This window comes from Myotis daubentonii, chromosome 10, assembly GCF_963259705.1.
Source record: "Myotis daubentonii chromosome 10, mMyoDau2.1, whole genome shotgun sequence".
In the NCBI taxonomy this organism is placed as follows: Eukaryota; Metazoa; Chordata; class Mammalia; order Chiroptera; family Vespertilionidae; genus Myotis; species Myotis daubentonii.
The window spans coordinates 33,833,957-33,861,366 of record NC_081849.1 but is presented as its reverse complement, the minus strand read 5'-3'; the positions used below and the strand labels follow the sequence as shown (position 1 = coordinate 33,861,366).

General features: G+C 42.4%; 2 protein-coding genes across 2 annotated transcripts; both read left to right on the top strand.

Annotated features, from left to right (window-relative positions):
- The first annotated feature begins 6,100 nt into the window (after window positions 1–6,100).
- On the top strand, window positions 6,101–10,527 carry LOC132242848 (cationic trypsin-3). The gene is made up of 5 exons (XM_059712023.1): window positions 6,101–6,258; window positions 7,653–7,812; window positions 8,565–8,818; window positions 9,617–9,753; window positions 10,283–10,527. The coding sequence occupies exons 1-5, from the start codon at window positions 6,219–6,221 to the stop codon at window positions 10,430–10,432; spliced, it is 741 nt and encodes a 246-aa protein (XP_059568006.1). The 5' UTR covers window positions 6,101–6,218; the 3' UTR covers window positions 10,433–10,527.
- A 4,345-nt stretch (window positions 10,528–14,872) lies between these two features.
- Window positions 14,873–22,371, top strand: LOC132211449 (serine protease 58-like). The gene is made up of 5 exons (XM_059656126.1): window positions 14,873–14,912; window positions 15,782–15,938; window positions 17,707–17,957; window positions 21,654–21,790; window positions 22,189–22,371. Exons 1-5 carry the CDS (start codon window positions 14,873–14,875, stop codon window positions 22,336–22,338), a joined length of 735 nt encoding a protein of 244 aa, XP_059512109.1. The 3' UTR covers window positions 22,339–22,371.
- Window positions 22,372–27,410: the final 5,039 nt, after the last annotated feature.

Sequence of the window (27,410 nt, the reverse complement as noted above, 5' to 3'; positions counted from 1 at the left end):
AGGAGGAGAAAGAGATAGAGATGGAAACATCAATGGGAAACATCATTGATCAGCTGCCTCCTGCATACTCCTCTTAGGGGATCGAGCCTGCAACTCAGGCATATGCCCTGACTGAGAATCAAACCAGTGACCTCTTGGTTCCTGGCTCTATGCTCTACCACTGAGCTGCATGAGCTGGGCACACATTGACTCTTGAGGTCATATGTCTGCAGGGGGACCAGGACCATCAGTTTTCCAAATGAAAATTCAGATAAAAACCAGATGGGAAAGCCTGCTCCTACAGGACATTCATCTTCATAAATCATCAGTCCATGCTATTGGCCTGTTTAGCTATTGAAATTTCATTTAGCCACTCAAAATATTTAAGCTTACTATTTCTATTATTGTATGGATTATAAATATTTCATCTTCAAGTCATTTGAAAGTAATATGAGTAACAATTAACAATAATTCAATGCAGTACTATGGTGTGTGGGCATTATTTATTAACTTTCAAATGTGATTATGTGTCACCTTATTTTTATTATTTGGAAGTAGCTGCAGGTGTTTTGTGGAGTAAGGGAGGTCCAGGGGGACCCTGACTTCTCAAGCTTTAAGTTAAAGTTAGTCACATAGGATATTCAATATTGACTTTAGAAGTGTGAAGTGTGTTTTCCTGCAGTTTCTAATGTTTACAATTTTTAACAGATGTTGAAACTTGTTCATAATACAGAAAGTTAAATAATTTCTATCTAAGTGTAGGAAAATGAGATGGTTGTCTTTAGGATATTCCTGTGTTCCATTCTAAGATGAATTACAAAACCAACTTTCAAACAAGGACTAATCATTTTTCTGTTAAAGTACTTGTAAGCTAGACTTTCACTTTTGGGCAGTTGGGTACAATAGATAGATATTCTGAAACTTCCTTCTTCTACATACAGCGAGAGTTGACATAAAATATAATTTTGTAGACTGCCAAGATTTTTAAGAAATAAGGAAAGTTCCAAAAGTTAAAAAACAAACAAAGAAAAAACACCAGGAGCCTTGAGTGAAAAAAATGAGAAGCTCCTCTCAGCTCTGGGATGTGTATGTCTGTCTTTTCTATCTCTAGGTGTTGTGGTATCAAGTGTTCTTGAATCTGGATAATTCTAGCTGCCATAGAGAACTGGATTGGAGATAAGGTCCAGAAGGAAATCTGTTGATGGTATTTTGATAGAACCGTTTCATCAGACCCAGAAGAGCTTCCTGTCATTTCCTGCTCCAGAACTCAGAAGACCACCCAGCAGAGGGACAAGAATAAAACTCCTCCCATACTCTGGATAGAGGAACATGGGGCTCTGGGGCTCCCCTGGCCTAGTAAATAGATACCCCTAAGTTATTGTGATCTCTGCAAGATCCCAACCAACCTGTGGCCTCTCAGTGCCTGAGTCCAGGAGCCCCCATCCCAGCAGGATGGACCGAGCTGAGAGGAGGCAGACAGCATTTAGGTATAATTTTATGCATTGGTATGAACAGAATGCTGAGCCCCCACCCCAGTCCCAGCCTTCTTCTTGTCTCAGGAATGTCCTCCACCTGCATCTGCCTGCAGGCTTCACTGCCCCCACCTCAAACCCCTCTTCCTTCTAACCCCTTGCAGGCTCCCAAACAACTGGTCTGGAGGTGCAAGCTGGGACAGAAACACCTGCAGATCAACAGAGAGCAGAACACCCTGTATTTAACCCCTCACATTCAAGCACTGACTCCAGCTTCTGCCAACCCCATTCTCCTGTGTTTTAAACAAAACCAGACTTGCCCTTCACCCTCTCCCTTCCAGGGAGTTTCCTCAACCCTCCCTCAGATACAGAGCTCCCTGTATCTCAGTAGAGTCATAGCTCCTCCTTGTGGCCAAAGAGAAGCCCTGTGCCAGGACCCAATTCTCCCACACAGAGAGTAAGGCAGTACAGGTCTGAGTGAAGTACATGCAGTCAGAGGGCTGTAATTAGGCCCCAGCCCGCCCATCTCAGAGTGAAGTCTCAACCATGATGAGGCTTATTGTTGTAGCAAAACATGAGCTCTCGAGATTTCTCAGCATTCCGTTCATACCAATGCATAAAAGTATGCCTAAATGTTGTCTGCATATCAATTTTATGACTTCACATACTTGGTTACAATTTTCTGCCTGTAACTCTCTCCTTTTCCCTGTAAGGTCCTTTGTGACTCCAGTATTCCAGCCCTAAACCCCCAGTCCCTCTCTCTTCTTCCTTTTACCCTAAAACATGATTTGAAATAAAGGCAACTGTGAGATACTTATTTTAAGATTACTAATTTTACTTCAAGCCAGGTCTGATTATTGAAACAGACCCACCATTCAATTTCAAGTTCAGATAGTGGCATGTAAATGGTTTCTCCTCTATCTTTGAGAGCAGGGTTGACAAACGGTGGCTCAGAGGCAAGTCTGGCCTACAGCCTGCTTCAGTGAATGAAGTTTCACGGAACCAGGCTGCACTCACTCATTTGCATAGTGTTCTCAGCTGCCTTCATGCCACAACAGCAGAGTAGTTATAACAGGGACCATGCTGCCCGCAAAGCCAGAGCCAAAATGATTGATTCTCTGGCTTTCTACAGGAAAAGTTTGCTGGCCCCTGCAAACAATTTTATGGAGAGGATCACCTGTAGCTAGAGTAGAAATGACCCCCAAACAAATGCCATTCTCAAGCAGGGTTCTCAGGGAAACCCAGGACTGGTTCCAGGGTTCACTTTACCCAGAAAGAACATTCTAGTCACTGATTTTCTACATATGACAAAGATTACAAATTCAGCTTAGACGCTCAGGTTAGCATCAACGTTATTACACAAGCATATGCTTTGTACCTTGGTTTTTGTTGTAATTTTGCTGCCCTGTTTACCTCAGATTTTTAGTAAGTTTCTTAGTACATCGTTTTTCAAGGAGTGGAATTCTTATTTTAAAAATTTCCCTGCACGTTGCAGTCATAAAGAGCCAGTATAGCCTCAGTGAATAAAGCTGCATTAACCAGGAAAGTGGCTGGAGAAGCTATGGGAAGAAAAACAGACTCCCTCAAAGAAAAGAGCATAAAATTGCCATTTGAGGCTGGTGACTCCTGCTCCTACCAATGCGAAAGTCAACAGATTTGCTGGAGCCCAATCAGACTGCAGTTCAGGCACAAGTTTACATAGTCCTCCAAGGCCACTAAGCAATGTGCATGGGAAAGAGAGGTGACAAATACAGATTAATTAAATACAGACATGTGCCCCTGGGCCACCCTGTGCTTGAAGTTAGGAAAATAAGTATAGGTACCAACATACTCTGCATATGTGGAATATGGGCATCCCCCCCCAACCCCACAGCCGGTGGCTCTGTTTATGGGAGGGGGTGGAGGAAGCAGACTCACATGCAATTTGGCATGTTTGGCACTGATTGTCAATGAAAATTCATTGACATTATCCAGAACAAAAGTTTGGCACACATCAAGTACAAGCAAGAATATTTTGGAATTCTGCAGGGTCAAACTTCAAAGAATGATTTACAGTGTTTCAGAAGGAAAAGGCACCTTGTACATCTAAGCTCCCTTACAACCATGCAACGATATCTCCTTAGATTTGTTCACCCAGTTTACATCAATGACAAACTGCGTATATATACACAGACACTCCTCGTGCTGATTCAGGATTTGCCTGGCCCCGTCAACAGGGAGCTTTGTCCTACTCACTTTCACTTAGAATATTAATCACTTTCACCTAATATTCAGATCTACACTGCTCCATCCCCCTTCCACCACAGCTACCACCATCAGTGATCTTTGATTTTTTCCCCCACTCTCATTTTGTTCAACCATCTACCTAATGTTTGGTGTGCACACCCCTAGTAGTTTTCAACATGATTTTAGATAGTGCACAAATGACCAGAGAAAAATTCACCAGCACACAAAATATCAATGTCTTTGCTCAAGAAGAGACACAGGAAAAAAGTCCATTTAAATATCAAAATGTCACTTAAATTCCAGGCATTGTGCTAAGTGGCTTCCTTGCTCCATGTGTGAGAGTTGTATGGGAAGAACTGAAGTCTGGAACCCATCACTTGGCATTTCCCCCCACATCCCCACTACCGCTTTAGATGACTGAATCATCCCACTGCAGCCAGGCAGGCCCACATTCCTTTGTCTCCAGGTATTTACTTGGGAATTTGAAATCAATCCTAGCTAACTCCCCTTATTTGGCAACCTCCACTCTTCCTGGAGGAAGGGGCCCAAGGAATAAAGCCCAAGACACGCAGGAGAGAACTTTCTAGGACATAGCAGCACACACTCCAACTATTGTGAAAGCTCTGCTCTAAGATGTAGTGTTTCTCATATGGTCCAAGAAGTCTGGCGAGGTTCAGGAGAAGTTTCAGGATGACGTAGAATCATACGACTCCCCATACTTCACTGTGGAGGTGTCAGCAGTGGGAGGTAATTAAACAGGATGAGAAGACTCTCCTTTCTGGGCCTGACCCTTCTCTTACTTCTTAGTATTTCCTGATTTTTAGGGGCCAATGAAAAGCAACTTGCTGCCTTATGAACCATTTAGTCAGTAGTTACCCAATACTGATATTGTCCTGAAACTAAAGGCACTTTCCCATATGGCCTGAGGAGCTACCTTGTCCATCCTTTCTCCTTTGATCAGTCATTCTCAGCTGGAGATGATTTTGATCCCTAGGGGGAAATTTAGCAGTTGTCATAACTGGGAGGAGAGATTACTGCCACTTGTAACCAGAGGCCAGAGATGCCGATAAATATGCTACAGTATGCAGGGCATTCCCCACATAAAAGAGTTACCTGGCCCAAAGCTCTTCTAGTAAATCATCTTTGTATCAGCAAAATTTCAAATGTAAAAGAAAGAGAAACTACTTCCAGAGGGATGATTTATTAAAGCAGAAATAGCACGCTGGTAGGCCACTCAGGTATATTGCGTGCATGTAGAAACTGGCTATGTGTGGGTGTAGAAGCTGGAGGTTAGTTCTCACTAAGAGTCACATATTCTGGATACTTCTTCTGTGCCCCATTATGATGATGATTCCTGTTCTGGACCCCATTTTTTGGATTTTTCAGAATTTGATATGCTCCCCAGAGTCAACCCTTAATTTGACAGAGCTCAGATTGTTCTCTTTGCTCATGTTTATGGTATCACAGTGGAGGACATGAACCGTAAATTGAGGCTGCTTGAGTTTGAACCCTGTGCTGACTACTTAATAGCTATAAAACTTTCAGCAAAACACGAAACTACTCTAAGCCTCACCCTCATCTACAGAATGGTAAAATTTATAGCAATAAGTCATAAAGTTGTTGGTGAGGATTGGGTGAATTGATGTATGTAGATTCTCTTCACAGTGTTTGACGCATAGTAAGCACAACCCAAATTTCAATTGTCTTATCATTGGCCAAGAATTCTGTATTATCTTGATCGTATAATGTTGGTGAACTTATTAGGGAAGTATTGCATAGACCCTGAAGTTCCTAGGTTGGAATCCTGACCCTAGCATGTATTTGTTGCATGATTTTGGTCAAGTGTCACATACTTCTATGCGTCTCCATTTACCCATCTGTAAAGGGGGGATAATAATAGGTATCTTATGGGCTTCTTATGAGAATTACTAAATTAATATAGGCAAAGTACTTAGAAAAGTCCTGATATATAGTAAGTTCTGGATAAATGTAAGTTATTTTCACTCTCCTGTTTTAAATCAGAATAATTTCCCTCTTCTCAGGGGAAGAAGTTGTTTCTATTCAAAATGAAAGTTAACATGTATACACAAGACCAGAGTTACCACAGAAAAATTATATAACTGTGAAAGAGCCAGTATTAATTAAACATCAAGGGTATGGAGTTCAAGGTAGTCTTCAGGATATAAGTTTACAGTTGGAACAACCAAGTACCTAAGATTTTTGTTTGGGAATCAAGACACCTGAAGCTCTGTTCTGTGACCTTACTCCAACTTACTTTTCTATTATGGGAACAGTTCCCACCAGGTGGGGTCATTACTTTCATTCCCATGACCTTCTGGAAAAGTGGTTGATGTTTAAATTTAATGCTGAATTATATTCAATTTGGCACAAAAATGAATTCTAAATTTGGATTTGTGTGTTTCCAGTGAAGTCACTTTTTCTGGCACCTGTGGTCATAGGTGTCAATGACAAACCTGGAGGTATAAATAGCAGTGGATGTAAACCCTTCATCCCACTGCCCACCAGAACCAGTGAGCAACCATGAAGGCCTTCATCTTCCTTGCTCTCCTGGGAGCTGCTGGTGAGTCTCTCTTACTAAATGAATAAGTAGGTGTCTTGCATATATTTAAGTTTGCAGTTTGTACTTTGGAAGACAATGAACGTTGAATATATCTCAGTACTCAAGAAGCTTAAAACATTGAGGCAACAGTGCATAGTACCTGTGTCTATAGAGAAATAAATCTCACTTATTTGGGAAAGATCACTAGACAGGAGTGATCAGTGTAGATCAAGTAAAAGGGGCAGCAACTACCCTCAAATTCAAGGTAAAATCTATGAAGAAGAGGGAAAAGGAAAGGACAGTCAACAGAAAAGAAATGTTGCTTTGACCTTTCTAAGGATTTGGAGTTAATACCTAGGAAAAATAATTAATCTTTTGCTGCTTGCAGAGGCTGTGAGGGTCAGAGCCTGAGTCTCCTCTAGACTGAAGGGCATCTTAGCAGGGATCATAGCAGGCAAAGATATTTTATTTCTCATGAATAAAAGCTATGGGTTGGGTTTTACAACATCTTCGCTAATGAAATCTCACCAGTGTAAATCATCAAAAGAGATAGAGAAATGAATACTTTTACACTATGAAAACTTACTACTACATTTTCCAAAATTGGGCAAGTTTAAATTCCATATAGCTGTCTGTATACCTGGAATGTCTTTCCCAAAACTACTTTAAAATACTTGAACAATAGAACACATATAATGTAATGAAAGATTTTGATGCCATAAGAAATCTTAGTATATCTGAATAAATTGAAAAATGTTGGAAAGATAATTGGGATAAAGGGAAAGGTTGGAGACAGAAACCTTAAAATGTTCTATGAAATTATTTTGTGAAGATTATAGATGAATAGATGAAGGCCAAGAAGAGAAATTTCAGGGTGTGGGTAGTACAAAATTCCCATTTTCTTCCAGGCCAGAACATTCTCCGGTGGCTTCTAAAAGCTTCCTTTAGGTTACCACCTGGGGTTATCTATCCTATACCAACCACCTCAAACAAACATAACCCTGGGTATCACAAAGCTTTACTGAACATCTATTTGCTTGGCTTCTCAGCACAGTTTTATGTAAAAAGTATTCTTCATATTCTTAGGTAGTGGTTGGTGTTCAGGACATTTATTATGTAAAGTCTTTTATCTGTGTGTGGGGGAGCGTGGCATCACATATATAAAAAATGTATATTTATCAAATTTAAAGCATAAATTAAATATTAGATACTTATCATGGTATAAGTAGGGTATGTGTTAAAGATATAGAAAAACTAGGTTTTTAAAATTTTACATTAAATATCACCATTTTCTGATTATATGGGACAGGAAAACATTATCTGAGCTTTTCTGGTTAATCTACTAAAACTTGGTGGTGAGTCAATATTCCAAGATGGATCTGTTTCAAAGATAGTTTCCAACTTTTCTCTGTCAGTTGCTTTCCCCGATGATGACGATGACAAGATCGTCGGGGGCTACACCTGCCAAAAGAATTCCATCCCCTACCAGGTGTCCCTGAACGCTGGCTACCACTTCTGTGGTGGCGCCCTCATCAATGACCAGTGGGTGGTGTCCGCTGCTCACTGCTACAAGTCGTAAGTAACCAATACTCACATCCCTGATCAACTCATTCCCCAGCCCTGCCAAAGCACAGGCAGGGTAAATTACGGAGTTATGATTGAAGGGTGAGCACTCAGGTTCTAAGAGCCTCATTATTCTCCCAGGCATTGGGTGATTCACTGATGCACTTTCACATGGTGTCCTAAGAGTTCCCTGATGTCTTTCCAAATAAAGACATGGAAGGGGAAATAGTGAGTGATAAAATACATACTTAGAACTAGCTTCAGAGCATTAATCATGAAATAGTCTTAGTCATTATAGCTCAACCAGAAAAGAATGCCATATGGACGTAATAAAATAGATGAAATGTCCAGTGCACTGAAAATAAACACAACTCATTCTGCTCCTTAATATCTTTTCATGTCTCTGATTGCTGCTGCATCTCTCTACAATAATTGGTAACCCCAAACAGAGGAGAAAAGCAGGTGCTGATTAATTGCCACTAATTCTCTTTTTACCCTCATTGTTTTATTGGTGTCATTTGGTTCCCATGCACATGTCATACTACTCCAACACAAAGGTGGGCTGTCAGTCTGTGCCTATAGTGATACCTACCTAAGGACTCCTCTAACTGTACCCTATCTGATGGGACTGCCTTAAGTGTACAATTGCTGTGTGTGTGTGAATGCTTGAAGGGGGTGATGTCTGTGCTTATGCTCATGACTGGGGTGTATTTTTAAAGGGGAAAGTTCAAGTTAAATTGAGAATTTTTAATCCTTTAATCCAGTCGAATCCAGGTGCGTCTGGGAGAGCACAACATTGAAGTTGTTGAGGGCAATGAGCAGTTCATTAATGCAGCCAAGATCATCCGCCACCCCAAATACAATGCCCGCACCATCGATAATGACATCATGCTGATTAAGCTGAAATCACCTGCCGCCATCAGCTCTCGAGTCTCCACCATCTCTCTGCCAGGAACTTGTGCAGATGTTGGTACCCAGTGTCTCATCTCTGGCTGGGGCAACACCCAGAGCGTTGGCAGTAAGTATCACCTGAAACATAAGCACCAAGTCTGAGAATCCTAGAGGCAAAAGGCATATGGAGAGCCAGTTAGTCCAAACTGTCACTCAAAACAAGGTTCACAGAGTAGTCTGTGGATATATGGAGTCTTAGATTATGTTAATGGAAATGAGGAAGATTCCTTTGTTGAAAAATAGAGCACTAATGAACTATGATGAAGATGCCAGGTATTCAACATAAGTGACTAGTGATTTGCAGAGAACTAGGAACTGAGAGGTAAACAGAACTGATACTAAGGAATTTGGGACTGCCTGAACTATAAACCGACTTAATAAAGTCTCTAAATCTGAAATCTCTGGTCACTGATGCTAGTCTCAGAGAACAACTTGTTGATTAAAACTCTTTGGAAGGCCTTTCAAATAAAAGTTGTTCTTCCAAAGTAGAAGTTACTAATAATCCAAATGAAAGAGTTGGGGTATTGGGAAGGGCAGGAAGAAATTATGGAAAAGAAATATTTTAGAAATCCTGTAACCTTCTTCCATATATATATATATATTATTGTTGATAGTATTAGAGATATCTCCTCTCCCCACACCCTTTATTCCCATCCTCCCAGCCCCTACCTCCCCATGTCTTCACTACCATATTGATAAGCATATAAGTTCTTTGGTTTATTTCTTCTCATCTCTCCAACCCCACATTGAGGTATGTCAGTCAGCTCCATGCCTCCATGCTTCGGGTCTTATTTCGTTGGTCAATTCATTCACTAATTAGATTCCACAAATAACCTTCTTCCATTTTTACTCCTGCACCCAACAGGTAACTACCCTGAGCTCCTGCAGTGCCTGGATGCTCCCGTCCTCTCTGACAGTGTTTGCCGCAAAGCCTACCCAGGCCAGATCACCAACAACATGATGTGTCTGGGCTTCCTGGAGGGTGGAAAGGACTCTTGCCAGGTTAGGTTCTTTGCACCCCTTTTCTTTCAAGCTCCATCTCATGCATCTCCACCAAATTTCCCCTTTTCTGAAATACAGAAGATTAAAAGGCTTTTTCTGGAACTGATCATGAGGAGTGGGGGGTAGATTTGGGATAAGTGATCACTTTTTCTTTTTGCCATGTGAGTGGTTAGAATTAAGGGTAAAAAGATACATAGAAGATGGTGTGCAAATAGCACAGCTAAGGTACCCTTCTGATGAGGTCTATTGTAGAAGAACACTCTGAAAGAGCAGGGCTAGCTGGGAAGCCTTACACTCTGTATTACCACCTCTTCTTGGCCCCATATGCCTGTAACTAAGGAAAGAGGAGGACCCAGAAGGAGGAGAGGAAGAACGGGGACGTAGTGCGGAGATTGAGGGTTGAAGGGGCTTCATGGAGGATCAGCAGCAGCCCGGGAAGAAAGCCTCGGGGTAATGGAGGAACATCTTTGAGCCGTTATCCCATCTGGATGTGGTTGAGAATTCTAAATGGATTTTTCCTCTTGTTTAGGGTGACTCTGGTGGCCCTGTGGTCTGCAACGGACAGCTCCAGGGCATTGTCTCCTGGGGCTATGGCTGTGCTATGAAGGGCAAACCTGGTGTCTACACCAAGGTCTGCAACTACGTGAGATGGATTCAGGACACCATGGCTGCCAACTAAGCCATTTATCTCTTCCTGACCCATCCCTGTTAGACAACTTCATCTTCCTATGCCTAAAACAGTACCTAAATAAAAATATTTTGTCCTGCACTAAATATGTCTAAGAACTCTCCTTACTTGGTATTATAAACTTTCTCTGGAAACAGACTGCTGAGTAAGAAAGTGGATATGGACTTGAACTCCCATATGAGGGTAGAGTTTAAAAGATTATTTGGGTATTTATTCACCTAATCAAAATAAATTCACTGATCACCTACTATGTGCCAGATTGTGTAGGACATCCTATCTAATAAAAGACAAAAAGGGTAATTGACCGTACCTTTGCTACACTTCCCATTGGCTAATCAGGGTGATATGAAAATTAACTGCCAACCAAGATGGCGGCTGGCAGCCACACAGCTGAAGCCAGCAAGAGCCTTGCTTGCTCCAGTGATGGAGGAAGCCAAGGTTCCCCACCTGCCGTGGCCTGGCTCTAAGCTCCGAAAGCAACAAAGTTTCAATTATAGGAGCTAAACAAACCCCAGATACCTGCTTTCAGCAGGCTGTGGCCTCAGAGCTGGAGCCGACTATCAGCTCCAGTGACAGCAACAAAGTTTCAATTATAGAAGGTAAATAAATCCCAGAATAAAAAACAAAAGAAAAAAAGGAGAGGCTGAGAGCTTCAGTCGCCCACCAGCCTGAAAACAGCCCTCAGCCCCTCACCCAGGCTGGCCAGGCACCCTAGTGGGGACCCCCACCCTAAAGGGGCTGTGGCCAGTCTGAAAACAGCCATCAGCCCCTCACTCAGGCTGGCCAGTCAGCCCAGCAGGACCCCCACCCTGATCTGGGACACCCTTCAGGGCAAACCAGTTGGCCCCCACCTGTGCACCAGGCCTCTATCTTATATAGTAAAAGGGTAATATGCAAACTGACCCTAACAGCAGAAAGACTGGGAATGACTGGTTACTATGACACACTCTGACCACCAGGGGGCAGACGCTCAATGCAGGAGCTGCCCTCTATGGTCAGTGCGCTCCCACATGGGGGATTTCTGCTCAGCCACAAGCCAGGCTGATGGCTGCCAGTACAGTGGTGGTGGTGGGAGCCTCTCCTGCCTCCTCAGCAGTGCTAAGGATGTCTAACTGCAGCTTAGGTCTGCTCCCCGCTGGCAAGTGGACATCCCCCGAGGGCTGCCGGGCTGCTAGAGGGATGTCTGATTGCCATCTTAGGCCCAATCCTCTGGGGAGCAGGCCTAAGCCAGCAGGTGGTCATCCCCTGAGGGGTCCCAGACTGCGAGAGGGCACAGGCTGGGCTGAGGGAGCCCTCCCCCCTCACCAAGTGCACAAATTTTTATGCACCAGGCCTCTAGTTGAGGATATAAAGATGGATACGAATAGGGGTAGCTGTTACCATCACATTTTTAAACAGGTAGTGACACTAACTTGCAGAAAGTTAAAATCAACTTCCCAAAGTTATTCAACTAGCTCGTAGGAAAGCTGGGAGATGCCCTGGCTGTCCTTATTCCCAAAGCACCACTACTGCTTGACACTATGCTCTCTCTTTTGTCTCTAATCTCTCTGAAATACTGTGAGGCTAGAAAAATGAAAATCTCTAGAAGGAGGGAGTTTTAAAAATCACAGATGTCCTGCATTATTCAAGGTTTCACCTACCCATGTGCCAGTTGTTCAATATCTTTCTTATTTTACAACTGGAATTTTATTGCTATGGTAGGCATTATCCCTGCAGATAATCTGTGGCCCTATCCCACCACGAGGCCCTCCAAAACCCCAGCCCAAATTATGTACTATTTTAAATCATAAGCAAAAAAAAAGTGCTAGTGCAGATAAGTTTATAGACTATAGATCTATTACTTTGAGGTAATAAAAGTCTTGGCAATAGAGGAGTTATTTGTTCTCTTCAGCCCTGTCTAGAAAGGCAGCATGGCAACCCTGGGTTAGCTCTTCAACACCCTCCCCCAGCTCTTCCATGATCATCCAGAGGATGGACTGGAGTACAATTCCAAACACATGATTTCTGTGCATATCTGATATGGTTAAAGGAAAAAGACACAAGTGGGTCTGAGCATGGAAATATTGGAGATGAAGGAGGTTTGAAAGAGGAAAATGTTTGTGGTCCCAGCGAACAGTTGAAGGAGAGATATGTCTTAATTGGGTTGGGTTGCTATAACCAAAGATCTATAGATTTCATGGCTTGAACAATTTCTCACAGTTCTGGAGGCTGGGAAGTCCAAGATCAAGTGCCAGCAGGAAATGGTGAGAGCCTACTTCCTTATAGACAGCTACCATCTCACATGGCTGAGAGAGCTCATTGTAATGTCTTCTTCTTATAGGGACACTAATCCCATCATGGGGATTCCACACTCATGACCTCATCTAAACCTATTTACCTCCCACAGGACCCAACTCTTACTACCATCTCTTTTGGGGTTAGGGCTTGAATATATGAATTTTGGGAGGGACACAAACATGCAGTCCATAACAGGTAACTTGGTGGAGAAGAGCATAGAAAGATACAGGTTCCAATTATGAATTCCTATCCCTTTGTAACTCGGGATGATATACTTGCAGAGAGCAGTCTGGAGCCTTTAATCTCACCTATTGCTGCCAGGAGGATAAAAGTCCAAATTCCTGAGCTTAGCATTCAAGGCTCTTAACTAGTTGGGCACAATTAATATGTCCTGTCTTATTTCCTTAGTTGTCATTTAGTTGCTTTTATGTTTGCATATAACCTAAATTCATTTCATATATAACTTTTCTTTATTAAATATGTAGCCTTAGATCTACTTAACTAAGCATATCAGGCTTCCCTCCAAAACAAAAAAGTTGAAAGATTTCCCTGTTCCCTCTGAAAGGTTTTTCTACCCCACCTCATCACCACCATCCATATTCACCTACTCACCGAACCACCTCAGGTAGAGGGAAGATTCAGAAACCTGACAAAATAAGTGAGATATATAAGAGATGAAAGATCAGATGAAAGAAAATATGAAAAGACAAATGAATCATTTTTTCTTCAAGCCATCTCAAAGTTCCTTTTCAGCACATCTTGTCACTTTATATCTCTTACTAGTGGCCCTGTGCACAAATTCGCGCATGGGTGGGGTCCAGCCAGCCTGACCAATCAGGGCCAATCAGGCCAGGCCAGCCAAGGGGAGGGGCCATAGGCGGTTGGCCAGCCAGCCCTGCCCCCTGGTCAAATTTCCAGTCGAACTCCCAGTCGAGGGGACAATTTGCATATTAGCCTTTTATTATATAGGATTATGTTTAAAAACTGATACCAAGGCCAAAGAAGAACACTATAAGTAAATAAAACTATAGACAATAGAACCCACTATTTATTACATATTTCTGGGGGAAGTTGGAAAGTTTTTATGTAAGGCTAACTTATAAAAATGAATGTGGTGCATTGGAAAGAGTAGTGTTAAAAACACCTGAACAGGTAAGGAGATTGATTTTATTCACACTATTGCAATAAGAAGATATCCCAGACTTAAAAATCAGTGTCTCAGCAGGATTGTTTTGTCTTACATTTTTATCAGGAGGAATAGACAAGTTACAGGTGGGGAGCTTTACAGTGAGGCTGTTTTGCTGTTGGGGGACTTCTCGGTCAGCTATTCCAGTTTAGCTAATTTCATAAGGAAAACACTTTTTAAGCTCAGAATGGAGAGTTGGAGGGTCAGTGTCTAGTTCAGGCAAAACGGGAAAGGTCTGTGCTTGACCTTGTCAAAGGAACCAGGGAGTCATCCAAAGTCTTATGGGTGCCACGAGGAAGTCTCTTCTAACTCACTTGGGGAAGGGTAGCATTTCCCAAAATACAAGATTTCCAGGGTTATTCTTACCCACTGCTGTATTTTGGGAGCACAGGGCTCAGATAAAGTTCAATCTGTCAGAGGAAATCTGTAGACTCAGTTCCAAGTCCTGGCTTTGCCACTAACTTCCATGAAGACCCAGCTCTCTCATCTCTAAAATGAGGGAGGGGGGATGATTTCTTAAATGTGTTTCCTACCCCAGTGTTTGATGAGTCTATGAGAATGGCTCTATGAGGGACTCTCGAAAAGAGGAGGTGACAAGTGAGGGCAGGGAGAGAGGTTCGAGGTCACAAAGAGAGGAGGGGCCAACAGAGAAGGGCTATGTCATAGAGAGGGGTGGGGAAATGTCAGTAGACACCTCAGGACTCCTGAGATTTTTTAGGGTCAGAGAAGAGGCACCAGGGTCTTGACTGGGTCTGCTCCTTCCTCTCTGTCACCCTCAGCAGAGACAGTTCTCAGCTTTGACAAAGACTAGTTTGAAGACTACTCCAAGATCCTTGCTTCTCCCCCCTAACCCCAAATTAATGTCCATCCCTCCCCCAGTTGTTCTTGACAGGGACACTTAGACTGAAGGTTGGGATCATTTCCAATTTGATCCAACTTGTCTGCTCCTGGTGAGATCGTGGCCCACCATGAAGTGCTGTCTCATCTTCACTCTCCTGAGTGTAGCTGGTGAGAGTCTGGACCCTTGTTGTAACCTTGAGGGGGATGGGGTGGTGTAGGGAAGTGTCAGAAAGGGAAGTAGCTAACCACACTGAAGAGATAGGAAGCTGGGGGCATTTCTTTCAATGAACTGTTGACGAAACAAAAGGAACTAACTCTCCTGCACAGCTCATCCCATCAATGCTCTCCCCAAGCCCTCTGAGGCCTGGAAGCATGTTAGGACATATCACTAATAAGTGCTCTAGCCTTGAGTGTGTAATTTCCTAGATTGCCATGTTTCCTGGACAACCACAGGAAAAGCATGTCTTCCCTTTATGTGGGCAGATGGACTTGAGAAGAGTGAGCACAGGAAATCAAGGTGAACTGGTCAGGGGCTCTGGAAGCCTCATGGCCCTATCCCAAGCTTTTCCATTCCTTTCACCTGCAAAGTCAGGGAATATTTCATTTTTTACTTCTATGCTTGGCAAAGACATGTGTCAGTTTCTTTAATAAACATAACTTAAGTGACATGGTTGATTCTCCCTGATTTAAGACATATATATTTAATATAATTTGAAGACCTTGATTTTATCTTTGAAAAATCTTAGGCTGGGAAACATTACCCTAGCCCAGTGGTCGACAAACTGTGGCTCGCGAGCCACATGTGGCTCTTTGGTCCCTTGAGTGTGGCTCTTCCACAAAATACCAACTTCTGCACATGGGCCACAAAGTTTCAATTGCACTGTATGTGTGTGCCCGCATGTGGTATTTTGTGGAAGAGCCACTGTCAAGGGGCCAAAGAGCCACATGTGGCTCGCGAGCTGCAGTTTGCAGACCACTGCCCTAGCCAATCCTCACTTCTCAACCTCTTTGTCTCTCTTTCTCCATCAATTACTTAGGCATTATTCTGGCCAAATATTCTGAAACTGAAAAGTCAAACTTATCAGAAGATTTTACTATTCCCTACATGGTCTATCTGAAGTCCAGTCCAGAGCCCTGTGTGGGGTCTCTCATTCACCCGGAGTGGGTCCTGACCGCTGCTCACTGCCCCTTACCGTAAGTAACCTTTTGCTCTTGGAAACCAGGAGAGAGATATTTAAACAAAAGTAGGTCTGATGAGGCATTCCAGCCAGTTTTAATGACATCCTGGGGAATTAAGAGGAGCCAGAAAGAGGAAAGATCTTCTTCCCAATGCGGAAAATCATACACATTTATCAGTTTAAGAGGAGGTTGATAGGAAGGTGTCAAAAGACTCTTTCCCATGGAGAACAAATAATATGCTTTCATTCAATGTATTTATTTAACATTTACCATATGCCTGGGACTGCTTAATGCACTGAGAAAACTGGAAGGGAATAAGATGGAAATAAATTTTGTCTCATAGATCTTACATTCTGGTAGAGGAAGTAAGCCAAAATAAATAAATGGCCAAAAAGAAAACATAAAAAGAGTGGCAAGCTGTAATAAGCAAGAATGCTTTAGTTAGGTGGTCATGTGAGGCATCTTTGAAGAGATGAGACCCACAGGATGAAGAGGAGGCAGCCAAGTAAATAAAGGCTGGGGAGTAGAGTGTCTGATGTAGTAAAGGTATCTGAGAGACCAGTTGTTAGCTGAGTGTAATGAGGACAGGGGATGTTCAAAAATGAGGGTAAAGTGTTCGGCAGGCCATGTGATACAGGAGAAGGGCAAGAGTGCACTGCACAATATAACGCTATTCCTTATAATTCTCAGAGTCTCTGCTGTAATTGGGTCAGAATGTGTTGTGTGTTTGGGACTTATTCAGAGTTTCATGGGTATACAAGGGTCATTTCAAACTCAGAATTCTCAGTGACCTGGTTATTTAAGACAATCCATTAGAAAACAGATTGAACCCTTGATCTGAACTTTATAAGAAATACAAAGGAAATAAAGACAATTCATCTCCTTTAAGAACTGGAGTTGGAAATGCTGATATTTTTTTCTCAGCCATATCTAATGCATGAAGTGTCCTTAGTAGGGAATGGCTCTTCTATCTGGTGCATGACTGGATTTCTGGCATTGCAAGAGAGTGGTTTTGAATTAGTCCAGGGAGTATAATGGAAAATGATAAATGGGAGTCCTAATAGCCTACTAAGAGTCTCGTGACTCTATGATCAATGTAGGTGGCACATGGTAAATATAATATCTGTGAGAGGAGCTTGGGAGGAGCCTAAGAATATCTAGAAACAAACGATACAATATGCTTGCTCAAGAGTTGCTTGAGACAGATGGACTGTGGTGCCAACTCTGGTACCTGATCATTCAGATGATCCAAATCATCATCATCATCATCATCATCATCACAACAACTAGATTGTACAGGCATGGTCTAGGTGGCAGATACCATGCCAGATACCAAGCATTTATTATATACATTGACTCTAAAATGACAATCCTGTAGACTATTGTTATCACTATTTTATTTTTATTTTTTTAAATATATTTTATTGATTTTTTACAGAGAAGAAGGGAGAGAGATAGAGAGTTAGAAACATCGATGAGAGAGAAACATCGATCAGCTGCCTCCTGCACATCTCCTACTGAGGATGTGCCGCAACCCAGGTACATGCCCTTGACCGGAATCAAACCTGGGACCTTTCAGTCCACAGGCCGATGCTCTATCCACTGAGCCAAACCGGTTCCGGCATGTTATCACTATTTTACAGACCAAGGCAGGTCACTTCAGTCCTCAGGTCTACGAGGTAAAATATTGATGATTATAGAAAGTCACCTCTGACATTTCTTGCAGTTCTGACATTCTGTGACCCTGTTCTTTTCCACCTCTCTGCCCTCTTTTTTTCCAAAGAGTTAAAATTCGATTGGGAGTTCATCAACCCAGCGTCAAACATAAGAAAGAGCAGATACGGAATAACACATTGACCATGCCCTACCCCGAATTCAATGCACAAACTTTGGAAAATGACCTGATGATGATAAAACTGTCCAAGTCTGCTGTGCTCAACACCTATGTGGGAACTATAGCCATAGCTTTGGAATCTTTATCAACTAATGATTCCTGCTTTATCCCAACCTGGAGTTGGAATGACTATAAAAACTGTAAGTGTTTGACTGTGTTCTTTGAGCTGGGGAAAACATAGAGGGATATACTTAAAGGAAACAGGGCCTATGAGGTAATGGTCTCGATCTTAGAGAGATTGCTTTCAGGGTCTAATAATACCAAGATTAGTGGCCAAAAGATAAAAATCAAAGAGACTGATAGAGGGCAGCCAATGAGACATCAACAAATGAAGCAAGCAGTTATTACTCCATCTGTAGAATCAAGATCCCAGGAACTGAATTTAAACAAAGGTGGGTTAATATATTACTCTAAAGACAATATCAAGGCACATTGTAGGAGGGTGGCTTGCTGTCTCATGGACAGCTACTGAAAGTCCACCAAGCAATTAATGAGACAGCAGTGGGAAAACCATAACAAAACGTGTGCTATAGGAAGGCAACCAAGGCTGTTTCCCACACCCAACCATGGACAACCAACCTATCTTGATGGTGATTCACTCAAGTGGACCTGAAGAGGTAAGTAGTGTTTGAGAGAACCCTCTCTTCTGTCACCGGAGCTGTTTCAGTGAAGAGAGTACTACTCTTAGACCTACTGCTCCATCTAATAGTTGCCACGTAGGGGTGGAGACTAGGAGGGTGCATAGGAGTTCATCATTATGACATGCTCTGGGGGGGGTGTCTGAGTGTCTCTCTGGCCTGGCATGCATTGGAAAAATTGCCACAACCCAGGCACACATCCCTCTCCCCTCTGAGATCTACAGGATCACATCTTATCAAGGGCATTTTATGAAGAACGTTGCTTTCTTACACATTTGTTGGTCCTTGGTGGTTTTTACTTCATATGGCTGCTAATAACCATTCTGTTCTCTTTAAGTATTGTCAAGGGATAATGGAATCAATATTCAATATCTAAAATGAAATGATAAAGATAAATTTATGGCTTATTATAGTTAGAAAGAGCAATGCTGAGCAGGCACAATCTTGCTGAGCAGATCAGAGTACTCGGGTTTTGGTGGGGTGGTGGTTGGAAGCTTTCTGGACAGGGATTGGAAGACTTTCAGAGGCTAAAGAGAGTTGACATCATCTGTAGTGGCATGGATACTTGAGTGAGGTTGTTGATTGGTTGGCACTCTGAGGCATGTATTTTGGAGGGGGTTCTAATTGGCTGACTTTAAAAGTGACACTGATTGATTAGCTTGCCAAAGCTGTGTCCACTGAGGCAAATTGTCATGGATATTAATCAGGTTTAAACCCCACTGGTGGCTACAGAACAATCCATCTGTTCTGCAAAAACAAAAAGTGAGAACTTTAAAAATCATTCTGTTTTGTAAAAACAAATAAAAGTAGGAACTTTTATATTCATCATATTTGACATCTTCATTTTTAATTTAGAAGCAACATTCCTGGGAATCTAAGTAAATACATTTTCTGAACAAATTAAAAATTTATGATTTTTATCTTTGACTTTATAAGTCTTATCCAAAGTAATTACATCACATTTTATAAAAGCAATTTATTACATACCATTTGAAAACAAAATAAAACTATATGAAGGTTTTATCACATAGACTCTGCAGGTCAGGAACACAATGACAAACTAATTCTATGAGCTCTCTGGTGCAAGGCTCCCAATAACTATTCATTGTTTCAAATAACAAGATTACTTTCATCTCATCTGTTCTATGTATTGCAATTCAATTCCCATTAAAATTTAAAACTGAACATAACTTCTCTCTCTTCTGACCCAACACTTTCTGGTCTAATACTTTAGGACATTATATTGAACTAGGGGCCCGGTGCACGAAATTCGTGCACTGGGTGTGTGTGTGTGTGGGGTGTCCCTCAGCCCAGTCTGCCCCCTCTCACATACTGGGAGCCCTCAGGCATAGACCCCCATCACCCTCCAATCGCAGGATCGGCCCCTTGCCCAGGCCTGACGCCTCTGACAGAGGTGTCAGGCCTGGGCAGGGGACCCTCATTTCCCCCCATCACTGGTTCTGCCCCCAGCCCAGGCCTGATGCCTCTGGTCCAGGCATCAGGCCTGAGCAGGGGACCCCCAGACCCCTCCAATTGCTGGCTCTGCCCCTTGCCCAGGCCTGATGCCTCGGCCAGAGGCGTAGACCCCCATCACCCTCCGATCGCCTGATCGGCCCCTTGCCCAGGCCTGACGCCTCCGCCAGAGGTGTCAGGCTTGGACAGGGGACCCCCATCTCCCCCCGATCACTGGCTCTGGCCCCCGCCCAGGCCTGAGGCCTCTGGCCCAGGAATCATGCCTGGGCAGGGGACCCCCATCTCCCTCTGATCGCTTGCTCCACCCCCTGCCCAAGCCTGATGCCTCTGACCCAGGCTTCAGGCCTGGGCAAAGGGACCATCATATCCCCCCAATCCCTGGCTCCGCCCCCCACCCAGGCCTGATGCCTCAGCCAGAGGAGTTGACCCTCATCACCCTCCAATCACCAATCACCAGATCGGCCCCTTGACCAGGCCTGAGGCCTCCGGCAGAGGTGTCAGGCCTGGGCAGGGGACCCCCAGCTCCCCGTGGTTGCAGGCTCCGCCCCTGCCCAGGCCTAACGCCTCTGGCCTAGGCGTCCGGCCCGGGCAGCGGGGACCCGCAGCTGCAGCGGCCCCGCGATCGTGGGCTCCGCTTTAGGCCCAGGCAAGGGACCCCTAGCTCCTGGGACTGCCAGCTTCGACTGTGTCCAGCTCCCATTGCTGGCTCCACCCCTACTTCCTGCTATCACTGGCCAGGGCGGAAAAGGTGCCTGATTCTCTGATCATGGCTGGGGGGCAGGGCAAAGGCGTCCCCAGGGCTGCCTTTGCCCTGCCCCCCAGCTCTTAGCTCCCCCCTGGGTTTCTGATCACTGTCAGTGGCAGGGGGCTTCTTCCTGCTTTCCCTTTCGCCTCCCTGCATTGTGCCTACATATGCAAATTAGCCGCCATCTTGTTGGCAGTTAACTGCCAATCTTAGTTGGCAGTTAATTTGCATATAGCCCTGATTAGCCAATGAAAAGGGTATCGTCGTACGCCAATTACCATTTTTCTCTTTTATTAGATAGGATACACTCCATGAGAAAACCTGCTCTATAAATAACACTAGGCTTAGCTTGAACAATGTTTGGTCAATTTTTGTTTTCTCCTTGCTATTCACTACCAAAGATTAAAATTATATAATATCTTGGTTAGAGTCCTTGCATCCTCTGTTTGGCAGGATAGTTACAATTGCTGTAGTAGAGATATAGTAGGAGAATAATATAACTACTTAGGGGAAAATATATGTGTATATTTTACACATATACACACATACACATAAATAATCCATTTATAAATAAACATTTAAAAATGGTTTTAAACATATTAAAAATAGTTTTCTCCCTTTATGACTAAATTTAAAGATGATGAAGTAGGTGCCAAAAAGCAAGTTTTCTTGGAGACAGTTTTTGTGTCCATTTCTTCTCATGATTATATAGTTTTCTCATGAGTTTTCAAGGGTTTCTAATGTATGTATAGTAGAGAGAGAACCACAGACCTGATGTCTGATGTAAGGAGGACTTAATGCTCTGAATCCACTGCTCTAACACAGAGACATGAACAAGGAATGCTGAGAAGGATGGAATGTTCACTACTGGCAATGAATATTCTCAGGGTTCAATGCATTTACAAAATTGGGGATGATCACAAGAGTATGTGTAATAAGGACAGCAACACTGGACTTGATTTCTCTTCTCTTTCCCTCAGCGAGTGACCCTGACATCTTAATTTGGACAAATCAACATTCTCTTCCCTTCCATAAGTGTAACTTTATGCTAGGTGACAGAATGACAGTCAACATCATGTGTGTGGGACAACCTCTGGAAACCATCTCTGAAATTAAGGTATTTTTCCTTTCTCCAGGCAGGAAGATAGCAAGGGGTCTGTGATGAGGAGAGATGATTGTGAGAGAGTAAATGGTACTCATCCAAAAGGCCTGAAGTCTCCTCACACACACACAGTTTCTGGGTTTGTCATGAGTCCCCCTTCCCATCCTTTAGAGTAGAAGAGATTCTGGGAAGAACCATTTGTCCTTTCTTCACCTGCTTGCTCTCAGGTTGGGCCAAACTTGACCCAACAGAGGTGAGACCTATGTGGATATTAAGAGAGGGTTGTTACTTCTCAAGAAAAATGAGTGCATTCCCTTAAATGTCCCTGCTAACATAATGTGCAACTTTTGGGGATTTATTCTTGTTCCATGAGGACTAAGCAACATTGACCTCCTATTCCCTCTCGCTGGCAGGAAGTTTCAGCTGCTCCAGCCATCTGCAATGGGAGATTGCATGGAATCTTGTCCTGGGCAAAAGGAAGTGTCACTATGGGAAGTGAAGGATTTTTCACTGAAATTCATCCCTATGCAAGATGGATCCTAAAAATCATAAACAGCTACTGAGGCTCCTCTGCTCCTCCATCCCCTCAGTGCAACATCTTCACGACTTCTACACTGGATCCCCAACTCCTTTGAGCTTTCTTATTCTTGAACAAAATCCAAATAAAAAGCATCCAATTAAAAAATGACATTAAGAACTCATGCTGTGATCCCTGACCTCTATACAATACAACTGTGGATGTATTGACTGTGAGTAGAAAAAAGAAGGAAGTGCCTGGGATAACACCCAAATTTCTGACTTGGGAAACTGGGTAGGTGGTGCTTCTCAAAGATAATATAAACAGAACCAATGCTTTCATGTATAAAAGATCAGGAGCATGGACATGAATTAGGAGAAATGAGGCATGTTATTTTTGCATCCTTGTAGGACATGTAGACCCTCATTTCTAACAGACAGCTGGAGACAAAGCTCTGGATCTCAAATGACATCTTGGTAGTGAAAGCTAGGGAGACCTATATTTATGGGTAACAGCTGCATACTTTGGTAGAGTTTTGTGCTATTATGAAGAGTTATGATTGGTGCTTAGTCCCCTCGTAGTGGCATATAGTGGGGAGATGTACAGCATCCAAGACCCATTGACCAAGATACCTAAAAAATACAGAATTGAGAGGATTCCAAGTAACACAAAAGTTGGGATTCAGAGTTCTTATTGAGAGGCCATGGAGTTACATGTGGGGGGGGGCAATGTGACATGGGCAAAGAGAAACAGAGAGGGTCAGTGAGATGGGGGTAGAGAGAATCATGCCATTGGAGAAAGATACTCTGTAAAGAATGAAAAGGTTTAGAGAGCCATCTTATGCGGGAGACAGTGAATCTGTGTGACAGTAGGGATTGCAGTGGTAGGTTAGTTCTTGGACATTGATACACTCTGAGCCTGGATACTTTTTATCCCCTACCAAAATGTTCCCCCAAATAAATCTGCATTCTAAGACCCACAGCTTTATCCTCTCACATACACAAAAATTATCTCAAATTTGGACACTAGTCAATTTCACTCAACTTTGTTTCTTTATCTTATTTGTTTCTTTATCTTATAATCCTTCTCTAGCAGCCTCATTTCTAGTTGCTCCATGCTTCCTGCTTCTGATTCACTGCCCAACACTTCCTGCTCTGATCACTTTTTATAACTCTGAAATTATGTCTTCAATGCTTATTGGCAATCCTGTATTTTCCCAGTCCATTGTCTGTGTAATTCTCCATAATGGTCATCCTCCTTTCTCCTCTAGCCTCAATTCTCACCTTCAGCAGATGACCTCTGGGAGTAGAGGGCTGGAAAAACCATCAAAAGATACCTTATGCCCCTTCCCACCATCCAACCTGCAAACAATTGTGTTTTTTTCTTATTCATTTTCCCCCATCCTTCCTGGAAGTGAGGCTCACTATTTTTAGCTTCCTTCTCCACCTTTGATATCGGACTTCCACATGGACTTGCTTTATTGATTATCTTTCCTTTACCTCATTTTACAACTTCCTCAATCTATTGACTTCTTAGTTTGCCATTTAAGCAAGATAAAGCCTCACCCATCTAAATTACAGAGCCCAAGGACATTCTCCCTTGATCTACTCCCTCATTGCCTCCTCTGTCTTCTTCACAGGAAGTTCTTGACAATTACTGAAAGTTATGTTTTGTAAAATTCTTCTCTATCTCTATTCATACTCTTCTATGTGATTTGCTCTCTTTTGAGCCCTGATTCATCTTCCCAGAGATTTCTTCCACTATGTCTTCCTTTGGTTAAATTCTACTCATCCTTCAAGCCTCAAGCATCACTTCCTCAAGGAGGTCTTCTTCTTAACCCTATATGGGAAAATTTCTATGTGTTTCTCTCTCTTTCTTTACTTTCCTCATTGTGACACAGTGGCAAGTCTTATTACACCTGTTTTCCCTATCAGTCTTTATGATCTATGAGAATACAATTCTCATCTCTCTCAACATTAAATCATCAATATCTAATAAAATACCAGCACACAATATCCATATGTATGAGTTTTCTGTTGCTACATAAAAGCCTTACCACAAATTGAACAGCTGAAAACATTATCTCACAGTTTCTGTAAGTCAGAAGTCCAGGTAAACCTTACCTGGGTCTTTTCTTTAGGTCTTGGAAAGTTCCAGGGAAGAATTTGTTTCTAAGCTTATTCAGGTGGTTGGCAAAATCCATTCCTTATGGTCCTCTGACACAGAACCTTCGCTTTTTACTGACTATCAACTGAATGCTGCCCTCAAGTCCTTAAGATTGTCCTTAGTACAAAGAGGCCACCCACCCACAGTTCTTTGCCAAGTGGGCTTTCTCAGCATGGCTGCTTGTTTCAAGCCAGTGGGAAGAATCTCTCCTATGCATACTAGCAAGGTGGAGGCATATATATAAGCATAATCATGGGGATGATATCAACTAATTTTTGTCATATTCTATTTGTTAGAAGCAAGTAACAGGTACCACCCATACTCAAGGGAAGGCGATTGAGGATTATGCAGGGCATAAACATGGGCCTTTGGGTCTGTCTTCCACAATATTCAATAGAATTTTATTAAATAATGAATGTATTGGCTCCTTATCTTCTACACAGTAAAGACTTCTGACATTTTAAATATGCAAGGCTTATTTAATAAGGCTTTTCAGGATTGAATCCCTGCTTGTCTCTCCATCCAGCTCTTCATACTCCCCCTATAACACTCATAGTTCCACGAACACTCCATGTTATTTCACATGTTCATGCTTTTACAGAAACCTTTCTTCTTTTTGAATTATTATTCTCTTCTTTTTATGCCAGACAAGTTCCTTCCCTGTCTCTAAACCCCAAGTGTAACTCTCGGTATTGCTTTCTTACATACATTGTAGGTTAAAGAGGTGTCCTTGGCACTGTGCTCCAAGGCATTTACTTCCATTTAAAAACATTTCTCCAAAATTTTACTATGAAAAATGTTAAATATACAGCAAAGCTGAAAGAATTTTACAGTTTTTACCTATATACCCACCGGCTGAATTCCACCATTGAGAAACCCTATTGTTATTAACATCTTGCTTTGATTCAAAATAACTGATGAACCAATATTGATTTATTATTATTAACTAAAGTCCACAGTTTATACATTAGGGTTTGCACTTTATTTTATACAGTAGAGGCCCAATGTATGAAATCCGTGCAAGAGTAGGCCTTCCTTCCCTCCACTGCCAGCAGGCACCTGGGACCCAGGCTTCCCATGCAGCCTCGGCTTTGTCCAGAAGGACGTCCAGTCAAATTAGCATATTACACTTTTATTATTATAGATTGCTATGGGTTTTGACAAAAGCACAGTGTCATGTACCCACAATTAGAGCACCATACAGAATAATTTTACTGCCCTAAAAATGCCCTGTGCTCCACCTGTTCATCCCTTTCCCTTTCTCCTCAAACTCAGTCAACCACTGATATTTTTACTGTCTCTATAGTTTGCCTTTTCCAAAATGTCATAAATTGAAATCACACAAGCTATATTTTTAGGCTGGATTCTATCACTTAGTAGTATGCATTTATGTCTTTCATCACTTGACAGCTCATTTTTTAAGAATCACCAAATAAATATTCCATTGTATGAACTGTATGAATGTACCACACTTTGTTCATTCACATATTTAAGGAATTCTTGGTGGCTTCCAAGGTTTGAAACTGCCAAACTAATTCCTAAAGTGGCTGTACCATTTGCATTCCCCCAGCAATGAATGAAAGTTCCTTTTGCTCTACATTCTCACTAACATTTGGTATTTTTAGTATTTTGCCATTCTGTGAGGTATGTAGTAGTATCTCATTATTGTTTTAATTTGGAATTCCCTAATGACATGTTGAGAATATTTTCATATGCTATGTGCTATCTGTGTATCTTCTTTGTTGTTATGGACTGAATTGTGTCATCCCAAAATGTACTGTTGAAGTCCCAAACCCAAGTATGACTGTATTAGGGGATAGAGGCTACAGGAATTAATTAAAGTGAAATGAGGTCATAAGGGAGTGGGCACTAATCTGATAGGATTAGTGTCCTTATAAAACTAAACAACCAGAGACATGGCTCAGAATTTCTCCCTCTGTGCATTCATGCAGAGGAAAGGCAACAGTGAAAAGACTCCTGTACACAAGCCAAAAAGAGAGCTCTCACCAGACATTGAACTTGCGCAACTTAATCATGGACTTCTAGTCTCCAGAGCTGTGAGAAAATAAAGGTCTGTTGCTTAAGTCACACAGTGTGTGGTATTTTGTTATGGCAGCCTGAGCAGACATTTGGTAAGGTGTTTGTTCAAATATTTGACCCCCTTTTTAATCGGGCTGTTTGTTTCCTTATTGTTGAGTTTTAAGATTTGCTTATACATTTGACATGAATGATTTAACAGATAGGTGTTTTGCAAATTTCCCCACCTAGACAGTGGTATAGTAGATTTTTAGCTCTGAATACATTGTTTTGTAATTTCCTTTTAATGTCCCTATCATTCCACTAGCCTAAAAGCTCTTTGAAGGCAGAAAGTGTCTTCACATTTAGGCAAATTCAACAGTAAGCACAGAGCCTAGCACAAGTCAGATGCATAATATAAATTATGGGCTGGCTGGTTGAATAAAGAAACGGGTGAGTAGTGACATGAAGGAAAGGGCTGATATACCTGAGGAGGTATTTAATGTCAGGCAGAGGGGTTGAGGTCAGCACAAAGTGCTGGGTTATAGCCACTGGAGATGAATGTCAACGGCACACAAACAGGGACTAGCATCACATAGATGGGTGGGGCCAGGATCCTGCATGTAGTTCAGAGAGGGATATGATTTCAGAGTTTGACAAAGGAAGGACCAGAGAGGAGGAGGCTATGGACACACTGTAAGCTTCAACATCTCTCAGATTAGGTACTTTTTAATATGATGGAGAACAAAACGCTGATCTATTCTCTACACCTGTTCTCTGTTCTTCTCCTCTGACACTTGATACCACCACTTACTCTGATGATAAGTACTTCTTCTGGAACTGAATCCTGCCATTGAAAGAATTAAGATGATAATTTTTCCCAACCCTCTCTTGCCTTATCTTATTTAGTCCTTTACTCTCTCTCTTCTCTTCATC

Bases quoted from the DNA above. Each gene is read 5' to 3' on its own strand.
- LOC132242848 (XM_059712023.1), top strand. From the start codon at position 6,219: ATGAAGGCCTTCATCTTCCTTGCTCTCCTGGGAGCTGCTG. The intron at 6,259-7,652 runs GTGAGTCTCTCT...TTTCTCTGTCAG, and splicing joins TGCTCTCCTGGGAGCTGCTG to TTGCTTTCCCCGATGATGAC. The intron at 7,813-8,564 runs GTAAGTAACCAA...CCTTTAATCCAG, and splicing joins GCTGCTCACTGCTACAAGTC to TCGAATCCAGGTGCGTCTGG.
- LOC132211449 (XM_059656126.1), top strand. From the start codon at position 14,873: ATGAAGTGCTGTCTCATCTTCACTCTCCTGAGTGTAGCTG. The intron at 14,913-15,781 runs GTGAGAGTCTGG...TCAATTACTTAG, and splicing joins CACTCTCCTGAGTGTAGCTG to GCATTATTCTGGCCAAATAT. The intron at 17,958-21,653 runs GTAAGTGTTTGA...TCTTTCCCTCAG, and splicing joins TTGGAATGACTATAAAAACT to CGAGTGACCCTGACATCTTA.